This window comes from Salvelinus alpinus, chromosome 9, assembly GCF_045679555.1.
Source record: "Salvelinus alpinus chromosome 9, SLU_Salpinus.1, whole genome shotgun sequence".
Lineage (NCBI taxonomy): Eukaryota > Metazoa > Chordata > Actinopteri > Salmoniformes > Salmonidae > Salvelinus > Salvelinus alpinus.
This window is the reverse complement of record NC_092094.1, coordinates 40,883,489-40,897,110: the sequence shown is the minus strand read 5'-3', so window position 1 is coordinate 40,897,110 and position 13,622 is coordinate 40,883,489. Positions and strand designations below refer to the sequence as shown.

The 13,622-nt window shown below is 43.0% G+C and overlaps 1 protein-coding gene across 1 annotated transcript; it reads left to right on the top strand.

Moving 5' to 3' along the window:
• Positions 1-171: 171 nt before the first annotated feature.
• Positions 172-13,299, top strand: LOC139530077 (beta-2-syntrophin-like). The gene is made up of 7 exons (XM_071326145.1): positions 172-1,125; positions 6,418-6,628; positions 6,871-7,078; positions 7,758-7,900; positions 8,101-8,297; positions 11,257-11,447; positions 11,553-13,299. The coding sequence occupies exons 1-7, from the start codon at positions 408-410 to the stop codon at positions 11,643-11,645; spliced, it is 1,761 nt and encodes a 586-aa protein (XP_071182246.1). The 5' UTR covers positions 172-407; the 3' UTR covers positions 11,646-13,299.
• Positions 13,300-13,622: the final 323 nt, after the last annotated feature.

The window sequence follows — 13,622 nt, the reverse complement described above, 5'->3', positions numbered from 1 at the left end:
AACTGACGAGGTATCCCACTTTCCCCTTTCCCTTTCTAATAGACCACTATAGTGAGAAGGGAGATGGACTGGTCAACAGAACATAAAAAGTAAAGCTAAGCCTGTCGGGAATTTTTTAAACCCCGCCTTTCATGAATAAGTAATTTAAGGTCCAATCACACACTATTGAATGTATTGGCTGTTTCTGTCGTCTGGCTCCCAAGTTTTCACGCCACAGACAGCGGGCTTAAGCGTGCTCAATAATAAGGGAGAGAGTACGTCAGAGGCAACTTTTTCCCTTCAGTTTCCACAATCTGTGCGTAAGTGGGTGTGTCAAATTTAGGGTAGGCTAGCGCTTGGGTACGCACTCTGAAAAGAAGAAAAAGTTCACCATGAGTTTAGTCTGAAACCCGCCCCGGATTTACAGGATGGCTCTCTGGACACGAGCGGACAAAAATGGTCAATTAGACCTTTTGCTCCAGGACCGCTGGATTCGGGTAGCGGGCGAATTGACCAGCGAGACTTTCACATTAACGGCCGAAGCAGAGATAAGCGGGCACGCGAACAACTTGCATTGCAACAATTCAGCGGACCTACGAAATGGAATATCAAACGGAAACGACCCAGGGTTAACTTCGGGAAATTCGAACCATGGTCAAATCTCGAACCCAGAACAACATCCGAACCATGGTGCGCTAGGACGAAGCAGTAGCCCAGCGCACGGGGGCATCCACAGGGGTCACTACGAAGGTTTTAGCCCAGGCTCTAGCAAGTATAATCGTGATAACGGTACGAACCCTGATTTTGGCAGCCCGGGGTCCAGTTACGGTAGTCCTGGATCTAGCTTCAGTTCCAGGCATGGCGAAACTAACATCAATTTGGAATCCTGCGCATCGGAAGCTGTGCGCAAAGTTCGAGTTGTAAAACAAGAGTCGGGCGGGTTGGGGGTCAGCATCAAGGGGGGTCGGGAAAACCGAATGCCCATCCTAATATCCAAGATCTTTCCCGGACTTGCAGCTGATCAGAGTCGAGCTCTTCGGGTCGGTGACGCGATACTGTCAGTCAATGGAAATGACCTCAGGGAGGCTACGCATGATCTAGCGGTGCAGGCTCTAAAAAAGGCCGGGAAAGAGGTTACGCTTGAGGGTAAGTTTTCAAACGCAATAGCGGGGATTTGAGGCCAGTCAGTCTGACAGCTGCCTCAACCATTCCTAGTACCCTAAACAATGTGCGCTTGATAGCAAAATAAAACTTTATTCTGCTTCGTTCTTGATGAAGGCCTACTATGGAGCTGTGGGCCAAGTATTGCATGTATTTGACAGTCAGGAAATAGACACAGACCTAAATAAAAGAAGATCACGAACAGCCAGTTGGATGATGAACATTCAGTATGTTGAATTTATTGATGCCCAGGATACTTTTTCAATTTTTTAAAATTTAGGCAGGATTCAGGCCAAGCTTTAGGCTACAATGTTTCCTTTCTAGTACATTGCCAGACTACAGCACATAGCTATAGGCTACAATGTAAACCCAGTTCACACTCCACTGACCGCCACTGACTCATTAGGCCTATTGTAAACAGAAAAGTAAGAACAGTGGTTACAAAATTAGCTACATTGTATGTGGCAGTGCATTATTTTAGATAAGTCATTGTAGGCTAGAACAGTTAATCATCATGTTTGTGTGTTCTTATATTGATTTTGGAGCACTTTGGTGTGAAGCCCTGGGGGTTGGAAACAACTGGTCAGGGGCTGAAATGCACTGTGTGGTGGTTAGGCTTAATGCTTTGGAAATGAACCCTTTATGAATACTAAATAAGGCTGGGTGTAGAGAGTTGGTTTATGTGACACAGTTTGTCTCATTTCGTCAAATGAGGTCTCACTATAACCCCCAAAATAAAGTAGGCTTAATCTTTTCTGCTTCTCATCTCAAATAGGCCTAATAGTCCAAAATAAGAGTTTGTGTAATCTCTGTCTCTCCACTGAGGAACCTAGGAATTTGTTTAAGGAATGTGCCAGTTCCCTGTCAATGTTTGTTAGACTGACAGGGAGTGAGTTGTGATTTTAGTAAAAGGGCCCCCATTCCAATCTGTCTGCATTTTCCTCCTCATCTTCTGAAGACTCCCATAGGCCTAACCACATATGGGCAAGGTCGAAATTAGATTTCAATTTCCAGACCACTATGTGATGTACACAATACATAAACCCTAGACATTAGGGCAATTAGTGGCTTCCAAAACCTGCATAAAACTCTCACACAGGCATGAATGTTGTGTTTCTAACAAATACAATAGCTACTTCATTTAGCTTTTCCTAATAAATATGAGCCCACGGTAATGGAAATGTAATATCTGAATAACATTATTCAATTGGATCATGGCTGTCTGTGTTTAGTTTGCCTGCTTATTGGTGGATAGAGGAGGAGACCATTGTCCGGTTAAAAGGAAGAATTAAAACCGTACAAAGAGACAGACTCTAGTCATAAAATGGGGACAGGCCCAATTAGAGAGAGTTAGTTATTTTCTGTTGTTCACAAACCAAAACTTACTGACCATTGAACATTTCACTTGAGTATGCAATGCACTATGAGTCAAAGCATAAAAAAGGCCACCACATATAGAAGTGTGAATCCAGGTTAATGTTGTAACACTACCGGTTTTCATTAATATCAGTGGAACAAGCACATTTGCTCTCCTTTCTCTATCTCTCTCAAGTTGTTTGTGTTTGTAAACAGAAATGGATAACCACAGAAATATCTGAATATAACCTACTTAGCTAAGATATTTGTTTATGTGGGATTCATTGCAGGAACAGTGTAGCAGCATGCACATTGTGTATAGTGTTTGTGTAAAAAGATCCACATACTGGATATATACACTGTTTCCACTAATTTCCATGCCCTCCTTTTGTGATCCAGGTCAGGGTGAACAGAGGTGAGGAAGGGGCCAGGTTTGTGTGTTTTGAAGGGGAGCAGCACAGGGGGGCTTTTTTAAATTAGGCCAGATATGTACAGTACCAGTCAAAAGTTTGGACACACCTATTCAATCCAGGATTTTTCTTAATTTTTACTATTTTCTACATTGTAGAATAATAGTGATTACATCAAAACTATGAAATAACACATATGGAATCATGTAGTAACAAAACAAGTGTTAAACAAATCAAAATATATTTTAGATTCTTCAAAGTAGCCACCCTTTGCCTTGATGACAGTTTTGCACACTCTTGGCATTCTCTCAACCAGCTTCATGAGGTAGTCACCTGGAATGCATTTCAATTAACAGGTGTGCCTTGTTAAAGGTTAATTTGTGGAATTTCTTTCCTTAATGCGTTTGAGCCAATCCGTTGTGTTGTGACAAGGTAGAGGTGGTATACAGAAGATAACCCTATTTGGTAAAATACCAAGTCCATATTATGGCAAGAACAGAAATGACAGTCCATCAATACTTTAAGACATGCAGGTCAGTCAATCCAGAAAATGTCAAGAACTTTCCAAGTTTGTTCAAGTGCAGTCGCAAAAACCATCAAGCGCTATGATGAAACTGGCTCTTATGGGGACCGCCACAGGAATGGAAGACCCAGAGTTACCTCTGCTGCACAGGAAAAGTTCATTAGAGTTAACTGCACCGCAGATTGCAGCTGAAATAATTGCTTCACAGAGTTCAAGTAACAGACAAATCTCAACATCAACTGTTAAGAAGAGACCGTATAAATCAGGCCTTCATGGTCGAATTGCTGCATAGAAACCACTACTAAAGGACACCAATAATAAGAAGAGACGTGCTTGGGCCAAGAAACACGAGCAATGGATATTAGACTGGTGGAAATCTGTCCTTTGGTCTGATGTGTCCAAATTTGAGATTTTTGGTTCCAACCGTCGCGTCCTTGTGAGACGCAGAGAAGGTGAACGGATGATTTCCGCAAGTGTGGTTCCTACTGTGAAGCATGGAGGAGGAGGAGGTGTGATGGTGTAGGGGTGCTTTGCTGGTGACACTGTGGTTTTATTTGTTATTCAAGGCACACTTAATCTGCATGACTACCACAGCATTCTGCAGCGATACGCCATCCCATCTGGTTTGCGCTTAGTGGGATTGTCAATTGTATTTCTACAGGGCAATGACCCAACTCACCTCCAGGCTGTGTAAAGGCTATTTGACCAAGAAGGAGAGTGATGGAGAGTGCTGCATCAGATGACCTGGCCTCCACAATCACCTGATCTCAACCCAATTGGGATGAGTTGGACTGCAGAGTGAAGGAAAAACAGCCAACAAGTGCTCAGCATATGTAGGAACTCCTTCAAGACTGTTGGAAAAGCATTCATCATGAAGCTGGTTGAGAGAATGCCAAGAGTATGCAATGCTGTCATCAAGGCAAAGGGTGGCTACTTTTGAAGAATCTAACATTGAAAATATATTTTGATTTGTTTAACAATTTATTTTGGTTACTACATGATTCCATATGTGTTATTTCATAGTTTTCACTATTATTCTACAATGTAGGAAATAGTAAAAATAAAGAAAAACCCTTGAATTAGTAGGTGTGTCCAAACTTTTGACTGGTACTGTATATTTGAAAGGAGCCTCTTCAGAGCCTTCTACAAACCCCCTCCCCACCTGTGGAGTCTGACACACTGTTCTCATTAAAGGCCTGGCAGCACACAGTCTGGGGCAGGGGGAGAGAAAGACGTTAGTGGGGAGGAGAGGAAGGTAGAGATGGACAAACCACAGGAGGATTGTGGTCAGAAGAAAAACAGTGGTCAGGGTCTGGGGTGTAGCCAGGCACATAAAGCAATACCCGGGTGAAGTCTACAAGAAGAGAAGAGCAAATGTGTGCATGATCAAACCATGGGTGGGGGGGGGGGGGTACACGTACACAACAGACCATGGGTTTGAACCTCAACTCCTTCAGCCAAATAATGAGTTGGAGTCAGTCAGATACCTCCAGCTCTCCCCTTCCTCCTCTGTCTCATTCCTCTGCATTGCTGTGGCCATATAGGTATAGAGGGAAGGAGGAAAAATGAGCTCTAGCTATGTGTGATGGCACCTCTAGGGACCCAGTCCCATCTCTTTCTCTCAAACACACACACACACACACACACCTCTGTGTACTGCCCTAATTAAAAGCAGAACGGTAGCTAACAGCTCTAATGAGATCTTTAAACAGCGCCAGCGAGGGACAGCAAGAGCAGCTTCTGGAACCAACTATCTGACTCTGAACTTTTCACAAAGGTTTAATGCCATGGTGGGACTGGGATAAACCTTTTCCTTGTTTAGTTCATCAGAAAACACTGCCATAATACACAACTAGCCCAAACTGCAGTCTGCACTTACTCAAGCAGAGCATTGATAAATGGAGATGGTGTGGTAAGCCTCCAACATGTATCTTTCCTCTGAGTGTGAGCCAGTGTCATAATGTTTTTTTGTCACCTATTCTTCAACCTGTGATGGCTAAAGCGTATCCGTAAAGATGTACCAGAGCTACAGTACAGTGGGAACGGAGGAATGAGACAGAGACCAAGCCTGTACTTACCATGGCATTTATAACCACACTGGAACACTGCAGTGATATTGTGGCTGGAAGTCTTGACTGAGCATCTTTACAGTAAATCTATTCATTACATTGAATCTAGAGTTGTCATTCACTACTTCTCACATTTTTTCACTACTTCATGTGGCTGTGTGTATTGGACATATGACACTCGGTGTAATTTATACTTTGCTACATCAGGATTGCGCTGTATAACTGTAGGCAGCTCTGCCCATCTTGATCTCTTCAGGGTTGAGGTTAGGTGGTTTCTAGTCATGCTCTGGCCCATGTCCAGAAGGCCAGCCACTTTCTAAAACATGCATGCACACACATACACTCCAAAAGACTTGATTAAGCAGACATATTCACTGACACTGTTAGTAAGAGCAGTGTGGTTAGCAGGGACTTGGAAATAGGTTCCAATCCTTGGCACAGTGCCTTACCATTACTTCCCTCCTTCTGTGAAATTGCACACACCCACAGTCCGCCCATACTTGCACTAGCAGATATTTGGGCCAATTACTTTCACAAGCCTCGCCTACATCCAACAAGAGCAGAGCGACCCAGAGCACTAAAGGAAGAGAGAGGGAAAGAGAATGTGTGAGAGGTGGAATGGGCCACGGGACCAAATTTGGAAACTGAATCCATGATTTCAGTCAAAACCATTATTCTCCAAGGAGCTGACCTGCTAAGCACACAACTGCCCCACCAATTCTCCTACTCAGAGCAACTCAACAAGAGACTAATACATGCATATAAAACATTTATTACTCTTTAATTGAGCGTTGAAACTTTTTCAACCACTGTCTGAAATATATGATCAATCTTGTGTTTCTTTTGGACACACTTTTTTACAACTTGAGGTCCATGCATATTTAATCACTGTTTATTTAATTTTTCTGTGTTTCTGTAGTGAAATATATCAGGGAGGTTTCCCCACTGTTTAAGAAGCCGTCCTTGGTAGCAGACCTACCGTGGGATGGGGTGCGTCCTCAATCCCCCAACTTCAGTGGCAGTGAGGACTCGGGGTCCCCCAAACACAGCGGGGCCAAGGACCGAAAGGTCATCCCCCTCAAAATGTGCTTCATCAGCAGGAACCTGACTATACCTGACCTGGAGAACAGGTAAGACCTGTGGGGGTGGGAAGAGAGAATACAAAGAGGAGGAGGAGGGGAGTGTTGGTTTGGTATGTTTAGTAAGATAATGATAAGAATTAATCATTGAAATTAATCATTTCTTGCATTTTGTAAATTGGTTTTCATTATACAGAATAATCTTGAAGTGCATAAAATTACAAATTAAAACCAAACAGAAAAAAATGAACACAACTAGACACTATGATGATGAGTACTGTTGCCTCCTACAGGCTCTTGGAACTGCACTCTCCTGATGGCCAACATACGGTGGTGCTGCGCTGTAAGGACAGCCCCAGCGCCCACTCCTGGTTCACAGCCATCCACACCAACATTGCTTCCCTGCTGCCCCAGACTTTGGCCCACATCAACTCCTACCTGGGCTCCATCACCACGGGGTCACACCCCCAACTCAAACACATCAGCTGGCTGGCAGAACAGGTACTACACTCATAGGCCTTAAGAATAAATTACATAAACAAAACATTATATAAAAATAACTAAATTATACTAAAAAGTACTGTATGCTGTTGTGAAATACACTTATGTACAGATGCACACATACAATATTGTGTTTTGTTGTTCAGTCGTGTACATTACTGCATGTGTACTGTAAAGAGTTCTGTTTTATAGATGGTCACTGTATGCTTGTTGTGATATTCTGTAGTCTTTTAAATGTGCCGTCTTATACTTTTGCTGTGCAAATCAGAAACAAATCAGAATTTATTTGAAATTAATTTCACATGGGTACACATCATTTAAAAGAACAATAGAGAACAACATTGAAGAAATTTGAACAATAGGGAAAAGAGGGTAACAGCTGAACAAAATGAAAGCAGCAAATAGTCCACAAAGCGGGTAGTGGTGTCGTGTCGGTATGCCTGTTTTAATGTATGTATATTGTCTGTGCAGGGTTGTTTAGTTGGCCTTGTTGGGGGTTGACAGGAAGTACTTTGAGACAGAAAACCACAGGAAGCTGCCGTTGCATTAACTATTTACTCTGGGCCCACCTAGCATGACACACACACACCTACACAAACAGACATGGAAAACCTTATCAGTAATGACATAAGAACTTTGACACCTTCTCTCATGCTGTCTCTCTTTCTTTATGGTGTAGGTCCAGTTGGATGGTGGGCGGCACCAGTTCCGACCAATCGTCATGGCACTGACAGAGAAAGATATCCTGCTGTTTGAATCAGTCCCATGGAACCGTGAAGCATGGTCCACACCCCTGCTCACACACCCACTTCTCGCCACAAGGTATGTCAACAGGTTGGCCAGACGGCATTAGAATGTAGGTTGTATCTCTCTTTGTCTTTTTCTCTCTCTGCCTCTTTCACTCTGCGATGTGTTGCCGTTTTGTTATCATAACTTATGAATCACTTAACTTGATAAAGATCACTCGTGGGAGGAGCAAACGATGAGCTGACCTTGTTTGGTGTGTACCCGTTTCTATGTAGACTGGTGCACTCTGGCAGTGCCCGCAGTTCCCCGGCGCAGGGGGCAGACCTGGTGTTTGCCACTCGGACAGGTACGGGGCGAGGCATCGAATCCCATGTGTTCCGGGTGGAGACGCACTGGGACCTGTCCTCGTGGACCCGGGCGCTGGTGCAGGGGGGGCATGCCGCTGCAGAACTGATTAAGGAGATCTCCATTGGTGAGTGTATGTCTGTATCAGTGGAGGCTGCTGAGGGGAGGACGGCTCATAATAATGGCTGGAACGGAGCAAATGGAATGACACCTGGAAACCATGTGTTTGATATATTTGACACCGTTCTACTAATTCTGCTCCAGCCATTACCACGAACCCGTCCTCGCCAATTAAATCAAATCCAATTGTATTGGTCACATACACATGGTTAGCAGATGTTAATGCGAGTGTAGCGAAATGCTTGTGCTTCTAGTCCGACAGTGCATTAATATCTAACAAGTAATCTAACAAATTCACAACGACTACCTTATACACACAATGTAAGGGGATGGAATAAGAATATGTACATATAAATATATGGATGCGCAATGGCCGTGCGGCATAGGCAAGATGTAATAGATGGTGTAAAATACAGTATATACAGTGGGGAGAACAAGTATTTGATACACTGCCGATTTTGCAGGTTTTCCTACTTACAAAGCATGTAGAGGTCTGTAATTTTTATCATAGTTACACTTCAACTGTGAGAGACGGAATCTAAAACAAAAATCCAGAAAATCACATTGTATGATTTTTAAGTAATTAATTTGCATTTTATTGCATGACATAAGTATTTGATCACCTACCAACCAGTAAGAATTCCGGCTCTCACAGACCTGTTCGTTTTTCTTTAAGAAGCCCTCCTGTTCTCCACTCATTACCTGTATTAACTGCACCTGTTTGAACTCGATACCTATATAAAAGACACCTGTCCACACACTCAATCAAACAGACTCCAACCTCTCCACAATGGCCAAGACCAGAGAGCTGTGTAAGGACATCAGGGATAAAATTGTAGACCTGCACAAGGCTAGGATGGACTACAGGACAATAGGCAAGCAGCTTGGTGAGAAGGCAACAACTGTTGGCGCAATTATTAGAAAATGGAAGAAGTTCAAGATGATGGTCAATCACCCTTGGTCTGGGGCTCCATGCAAGATCTCACCTCGTGGGGCATCAATGATCATGAGGAAGGTGAGGGATCAGCCCAGAACTACACGGCAGGACCTGGTCAATGACCTGAAGAGAGCTGGGACCACAGTCTCAAAGAAAACCATTAGTAACACACTACGCCGTCATGGATTAAAATCCTGCAGCGCACGCAAGGTCCCCCTGCTCAAGCCAGCGCATGTCCAGGCCCTTCTGAAGTTTGCCAATGACCATCTGGATGATCCAGAGGAGGAATGGGAGAAGGTCATGTGGTCTGATGAGACAAAAATATAGCTTTTTGGTCTAAACTCCACTCGCCGTGTTTGGAGGAAGAAGAAGGATGAGTACAACCCCAAGAACACCATCTCAACCGTGAAGCATGGAGGTGGAAACATCATTCTTTGGGGATGCTTTTCTGCAAAGGGGACAGGGCGAATGCACCGTATTGAGGGGAGGATGGATGGGGCCATGTATCGCGAGATCTTGGCCAACAACCTCCTTCCCTCAGTAAGAGCATTGAAGATGGGTCGTGGCTGGGTCTTCCAGCATGACAACGACCCGAAACACACAGCCAGGGCAACTAAGGAGTGGCTCCGTAAGAAGCATCTCAAGGTCCTGGAGTGGCCTAGCCAGTCTCCAGACCTGAACCCAATAGAAAATCTTTGGAGGGAGCTGAAAGTCCGTATTGCCCAGCGACAGCCCCCAAACCTGAAGGATCTGGAGAAGGTCTGTATGGAGGAGTGGGCCAAAATCCCTGCTGCAGTGTGTGCAAACCTGGTCAAGAACTACAGGAAATGTATGATCTCTGTAATTGCAAACAAAGGTTTCTGTACCAAATATTAAGTTCTGCTTTTCTGATGTATCAAATACTTATTTCATGCAATAAAATGCAAATTAATTACTTAAAAATCATACAATGTGATTTTCTGGATATTTGTTTTAGATTCTGTCTCTCACAGTTGAAGTGTACCTATGATAAAAATTACAGACCTCTACATGCTTTGTAAGTAGGAAAACCTGCAAAATCAGCAGTGTATCAAATACTTGTTCTCCCCACTGTACATATGAGATGAGTAATGTAGGATATGTAAACATTATTAATGTAGCATTATTTAAGTGACAAGTGATACCATTATTAAATACATTTATTAAGTGGCCAGTGATTTGAGTCTATGTAGGCAGCAGCCTCTCTATGTTAGTGATGGTTGTTTAACTATCTGATGGCCTTGAGATAGAAGCTGTTTTTCAGTCTCTCAGTCCCAGCTTTGATGCACCTATACTGACCTCGCCTTCTGGATGATAGCGGGGTGAACAGGCAGTGGCTCGGGTGGTTGTTGTCCTTGATGATCGTTTTGGCATTCTGAGACATCGGGTGCTGTAGGTGTCCTGGAGGGTAGGTAGTTTACCCCTGGTGATGCGTTGTGAAGACCGTACTACCCTCTGGAGAGCCTTGCGGTTGAGGGCGGTGCAGTGTCTGTACCAGGCGGTGATACAGCCCGACAGGATGCTCTCGATTGTGCATCTGTAGAAGTTTGTGAGAGTTTTAGGTGACAAGCCAAATTTCTTCAGCCTCCTGAGGCGCTGTTGCGCCTTCTTCACCACGCTGTCTGTGTGGGTGGACCATCTCAGTTTGTCCGTGATGTGTACGTCGAGGAACTTAAAACTTTAACTTTAAGGTGCCACCAACCTCCTGTGGTCTGTATTTCTAACATTGGTGAGTGGATGTATGTACAACGTTGGTTTGTTTAACTATCTGTATATATTATTGAGTGAGGCTTTGGAATCACATGATTCACTTCTCACTGTGATACAGGAAGTGGTGACAGAAAAAGTTAATGTTAAAAAAAAACTACTGTTCAATGGTAAAAGAAGGGGGAATGTTTCCACTCACGTTGAGTCTTCATTCCCTATTCCACTGCAACACAAACATATTCACACTTTCTCTCACACACACACACACACACACAAAGTTCTCACCCTCTCCTCTGTCCCTCAGGTTGCATGCTGAACAGGCAGGACGTTCGCCTCACGCTTCATTATGAGAAGGGCTTCACTGTGACCCGGGAGTCAAGGGAACCTGCAGTGGGCACTGTGCTCTTCAGATACCCCTTCGAGAAGCTCAAGATGTCCACAGACGATGGGATCCGCAACCTTTACCTGGACTTTGGAGGTCCAGAGGGCGAAATGGTACATGGCTGTTGGACACATTAGTGCATTTCAGAGTGTAATGGTCTAATAGTCCATTCAATGTAATGATTGATCTACTGTTTTATCTGGTCTTTGTCTTTTTAGGTGTTTGACCTGCACTCTGGCCCCAAGCCCGTGGTGTTTGTTCTTCATTCCTTCCTGTCGGCCAAACTGTCTCGTCTGGGCCTGCTGACGTGAAGAGGCTGGGGTCAGGCACATCAATAAATATTCCTCTTTTTACTATGCATCATTCATCACAAGCATTCCAATGTATATGTGCTCTTTTTATGCATGTACTATGTTCTTGTCAGGTGAATGAGTGCTTTTTGTGAAGAACAGAGTATGTATTTGTTCATCTGAGTATGTGTAAATGCGATTGGGTTTGCAAGTTGTTGATTGAGTGTAAATGACCAAGAGCATACTGCCAGTGTGAATGGGTTTATACTTTTGCATTTGTGTTGGCTTTATAGTGCATGTTACCCAAAAACAGATAATCTAGCACATTATCTAAAATTACTTATAATCAGGATTGCCAACTGTGCCTTGTTACATGTAGTCATAAATGCTATTTTTATTGTGTAAAAGTTATTTGTCTTCAAAAGCTAATAGGTTTTAAAGCAAAGTAAGCATTAAACATGCACAGCAATAGTATTATTCTTATACTGTAAACATGTTATTTCTGTATTGTTTATTCTTTTGTATGTATATCCTATGTTTAGCATGACTTGACTATGGAAAAAGTTATCTTATTTTGGAGCATTTACAAAATCACGGTGTAACACCAGTAACCCCTATGTTACCTGCCTCAAAGTCACCCTGCCCTCCAGTAGGCTAGCCACACCGCCAAACCATTGTCCCATGCTGCCTGAGAACACCACTTCCCTTTACCATTCCGTTCTGCATTGGCCTTAACCCAAGTCTTTCTATTAGAGTTCATGATATGAGGTCATACCTAAGCTTCTCTGCCGTTCTGCTCTCTTCTTTTTCTGTTTCCTGTGGAAGTCCCTCATACACACCATGCAAACATCAGATGTACTGTCAATAGGCATCCACAGTAAAGTCCCTGAGGGGTCTGGGTCATGTTTTTGCCCATATACTCCATCATGGTCATATTACATAATTAAAATAAGCAAAATACTTAAAGAACGTTCAAAGATGTTCATTCAGCACTATATCTGGGAAAATGTCATTTCAGCTGCATTATGGCTCATTTGTCTCAAGCCTTCTCTCTCTGTCTCATCTTCAAAACAAGCTTCAGGTCCAGCTAGTAAAAGCTTTGGATACTTTTAATAGCACAAATAGGATGCAATTATTTTTGTTTTATCCCTGTGTAAGCTTATCATGCTGTATGTTACCTCTGGCTCTGATTGCTACATTATGTCATGGCTCTTATTCGGACCCTGCTTCACCACATGATCCCCCAGCTTGACTTAATATGTAAGCAGATACTGTAAGTGGGGCCTAGTGGATGCTGCCAATTGTATGTCTGAACTCCATCCCACTTCAGTCTCTGTACTTTTAATAATTGGTAGGTATCAATACAGATCTGTCAAACATTGTTTTTTAAATGTTTATCATATCTTTGTCTTCCATTTTGTTTTGAGCAATGTACTGTTATTGCAAAGCATTTTTTTTCAAGAAAGTGTTGAACCAAATGTATCTGTGGTAGCTTGCGTTTGACACAATCATTTAGCAGGACAGCATTGAAGAAACATTGCTGCGGCAAACCTGTTATGCTAAGTATTTTAGACTTCCAAGCCTGCACTCTAAAATATATATGCAATGTATGAAAATGTAATAATATAAAATGTAAATATCTATAAGAATAAAACCTGTTAATGCCCAGCTGTAACAGATGGTGTTGTTGTCTGATCATCACAGTGGAAAGAACTGGTTTAGAAAACCACACGGGGTAAAAATTACAAAGATTTCGAAATAACTGTTCCCTTCCTACCCTAATTTTTTCCCCTGACTCCATGTCCGCTAGGCGGCAGAACTTCTTTTTTTTTTCTCTTTCGAGAGATGCAGACATTCTCATGTCTATGGTAGTTGTTGGGGGGTCGTCAGTAGTTACTACAGCCACAAAGTAATGGCTAAACACCGTTTATTTCTACAATTTATCTTCTTAAAATCAGATTTTAAACCTAACCACACTGCTAACCTTATTCCTAACCC

Coding starts and splice junctions, on each gene's coding strand:
- LOC139530077 (XM_071326145.1), top strand. CDS start 408: ATGGCTCTCTGGACACGAGCGGACAAAAATGGTCAATTAGACCTTTTG. Junction 1,126..6,417: donor GAAAGAGGTTACGCTTGAGG/GTAAGTTTTCAA, acceptor GTGTTTCTGTAG/TGAAATATATCAGGGAGGTT. Junction 11,448..11,552: donor GAGGTCCAGAGGGCGAAATG/GTACATGGCTGT, acceptor TTGTCTTTTTAG/GTGTTTGACCTGCACTCTGG.